The sequence below is a fragment of the Prunus dulcis genome, chromosome 6 (assembly GCF_902201215.1).
Source record: "Prunus dulcis chromosome 6, ALMONDv2, whole genome shotgun sequence".
NCBI lineage: Eukaryota > Viridiplantae > Streptophyta > Magnoliopsida > Rosales > Rosaceae > Prunus > Prunus dulcis.
Window position 1 is genome coordinate 10,125,928 of NC_047655.1, and position 3,441 is coordinate 10,129,368.

Sequence of the window (3,441 nt, forward strand, 5' to 3'; positions counted from 1 at the left end):
GTTTGGATTATTGGGAAAAAAATTGTAGGGTACCCTAAAGGGCGTCCCTCAAATAAAATTATTTGAGGGATTCCTCAATAGAAGGGGACTGTATATATATATAATTTTTAAAAAATAAAAAAATCTTGCCCTAATCCATACGTACACCAAACGCAGGATAAGTGTTATCCAACTTAGACCAAGTCAAGACAGTTCCCAAGTATAGTCAATGCCAAGACAGTCCTGTGTAACAAACGAGTCCTATAGGTGTTAAGGTGGATGATCTGACGGTTATGGTTCACGATTGGAAGAGGTTTGAGAGCTTATCTAACCCATGTAGCCTTCCTTGCAGCGCAAAGTGACCTAGATCCTAGAACTGGACTTTTAAATGCTTAACTTCTAAATGATCATATATTAATTTTTAAAGATAAAAATTAAGTAACAAATTCAATTTTAATAAAGTAATTAATTTCATCCATCTTTGAGTGGGAGTATTGTTTCTCTCTCATTATAATATCATCACACACACACACAACAAAAAACAAAAAACAAAAAATTATGGTTCTATTACCCATAGACATGCGTCAAGTCTTGAGAATGGTGATGAAAATACACATTAGGTTAAAAGTGGTGAGCAAAAATGTTCTTGTATAATATAATATTGTCAACCTATCAACAAGATTATTTGTCAACTCTTTTACTCTCCTTTTTTTCCCGCTAAAGGAGCTATATTAGGTTTGAGAGGACTAATTTTTTCTAGAATGAGGTGAGCTTTCACAAAATGGGGTGAACTTCCTAAAATTAGCGCTAAATCCTTATTTTTCTAGATTTGTCTACACTCGTGGAGCCCAACCTAGTCTAAGGGTGGTTTCGCCGTTACGAATGTGTGACTATCCTTAATAATCAAGGGTATAACTGAGATTTTATATGTGACGGCAAAGTGAACTCTCTTAATAATACCACAATTATGTCCTCTGATGCCTTCCCAAATTAAGTTGTAGAGCTAGCTACAGCTAGTGATTTTCTGTTATCCAACAAATAAAAAATGCATAACTGAAATCTCTATGAACATAAGCCCCTAATTAGAAACCAAAATGTGCAAGAAGCTCTCCAAAACCCACAAATTTAGGATTAATCCCTCTCAATATGCATTGTGCCTTAACCAACTCTTGCATAGTGGACTATAAAATCAAAGCCTTCTATTCACCATTCCAATCAACAGCACCCACTACGATACAAAAACTCGAAACCAAGAAACAGAAAAATAAACAATAAAAATGGCCGGAAAAAACACATGTTTGGATGTCCATGCAGCTCTAATCGTGACATTAATTCTCCTCACCGCCACTATAGCCGTGGCAAATGTTGATACACCGGTACCAGCCGACTACTCCCAGGTTAACACGTGGTTCAATAACAACGTGAATTCGTACAAAGAACGGCAGGTCACGCTTGACCCTGCCCTTGTAACGGCTGAGGTTGGTCAAACCGTCGTCAAGGTTATGAAAGATGGAAGTGGAGAATTCAAGACCATCACTGACGCTGTTAATAGCATTCCGGCCGACAATACCAAACGTGTCATTGTGTACATTGGAGGGGGAGAGTACAATGAAAAAATCACAATTCCACGGAATAAACCATTTGTTACATTTTATGGCTCTCCAACAAATATGCCAACTTTGACCTTTTCTGGCACAGCCCAAAAGTACGGAACTGTGGACTGTGCCACAGTGATTGCTGAATCCGACTACTTCGTGGCAGTTAACCTTATTATTCAGGTACGTAAAGGTCTCACGTTTGCGAGAAATGTTTCATGTTATGTGATATTATCATCACACACAATAATTTGTTATTATTATTAACTTTCTTTTAATATTTTTGTTTCCTTATAATTTACGTTGATTTGTGGTTGTGTGAAGAACTCTTCACCAAAGCCAGATGGAAAAAGAGTGGGAGAACAGGCATTGGCATTGAGGGTGTCAGGGACCAAGTCAGCCTTGTTCAATTGCAGACTGATTGGTTTCCAAGACACACTTTGTGATGACAAGGGAAATCATTTTTTCAAGGACTGCTTTATTGAAGGCACCGTGGATTTCATCTTTGGAAGTGGAAAGTCTCTCTATTTGGTAATGCCACCCATTATTATTCCTAAATAAAAGGAAAACTTATAAAGGAACTTTTGTTAACTCTCCCTACATGTTTTACAAATCAAATCGCTAAATGCGAGTCTCTTCTTATAATAGTGAATTTCACGTACATGTTGTGTGAGAAACGTTATGTATACGACTAACTCTTCACTATAACTCAACTATTTGTTGTTTATGTATCATGTCATGGTTTTGATGGGTAGTTAATTAATGGGTGCAGAACACTGAGTTACATGTGTTGGGGAATAATGAAATGACAGTGATAACAGCACAAGCAAGGGACTCAGCTTCAGAGGATACTGGATACTCATTTGTCCACTGCAACATAACTGGGACTGGAAATGGCACGTATTTGGGCAGGGCTTGGAGGACCAGTCCTAGGGTGGTCTTTGCCTACACCAGCATGTCCGAGGTCATCACCCCAGCCGGTTGGAACAACAAGAACCGCCCCGAACGTGACAGGTAAGCAAATTAAAACACACTAATTGATTAAGGATTTTAATATAATTGAACGGCTTTGAGAGTTAATTAATAGTTTCAATATTTTTTTTGTGTTTGTTGTTATATTCAGCACCGTGTTCTATGGAGAATACAAGTGTTCGGGTCCAGGTTCAAGTATGGTTGGGAGAGTAAAATACACCAAACAGCTGAATGAGGAACAAATCAAACCTTTCCTCAACCTTGGCTATATTCAGGGTTCCAAATGGCTGCTTCCTCCTCCAAATCCAAAAGTGTAGATTTTCTTAAGACTAGGATATAGTTTTCTTAACTTTGTATACACGTTTATATATGGGCGCTATTGAGAAAGCCGCACGCACACCTCATGCAAAATGCACAATGTATAAAATCAATATTATGCTTTAATTTCTAAAGATCTTCCGCTTTACAATTTGAGCACAGTTTGTCGATTTGATTGGGACAAAAGACACATATGTGCAAAGTACCCACTAGTGTAGTGGCCAGTGACAGACCCAGGATTTGAAAATGACATGGGCTAAATTTACCTTATGTACAAACTTATTGAAAACTCGATGGTACGAATGAATTTTATTGATAACAAAAAAAAAACACGGGGGACATAATGAGCCTTACCCCTCAAAAACCCTGTAACTGATATAGCTATTAAAATAACATATATTTCAAATAATATATATTCAAAATAGTCATTTTCCAAATTAGCATAATTGTTACTAGAATAACCCAAAAAAACAATAGCCCAATACAAAGGTGGAGGAAAAAGACCTGTGGAGTTAAGAAGAAGCAGCCTTGGAATTGGTGCAGCTGATCGATAAGAGTGTTGTTTTTTTTTTTTTTT

General features: G+C 37.3%; 1 protein-coding gene across 1 annotated transcript; it reads left to right on the forward strand.

The window, feature by feature from the left end:
* The first annotated feature begins 1,227 nt into the window (after nt 1–1,227).
* LOC117632255 (putative pectinesterase 63) lies at nt 1,228–2,941 on the forward strand. The gene is made up of 4 exons (XM_034365693.1): nt 1,228–1,757; nt 1,899–2,105; nt 2,347–2,588; nt 2,698–2,941. The coding sequence occupies exons 1-4, from the start codon at nt 1,257–1,259 to the stop codon at nt 2,861–2,863; spliced, it is 1,116 nt and encodes a 371-aa protein (XP_034221584.1). The 5' UTR covers nt 1,228–1,256; the 3' UTR covers nt 2,864–2,941.
* The last annotated feature ends 500 nt before the right edge of the window (nt 2,942–3,441 follow it).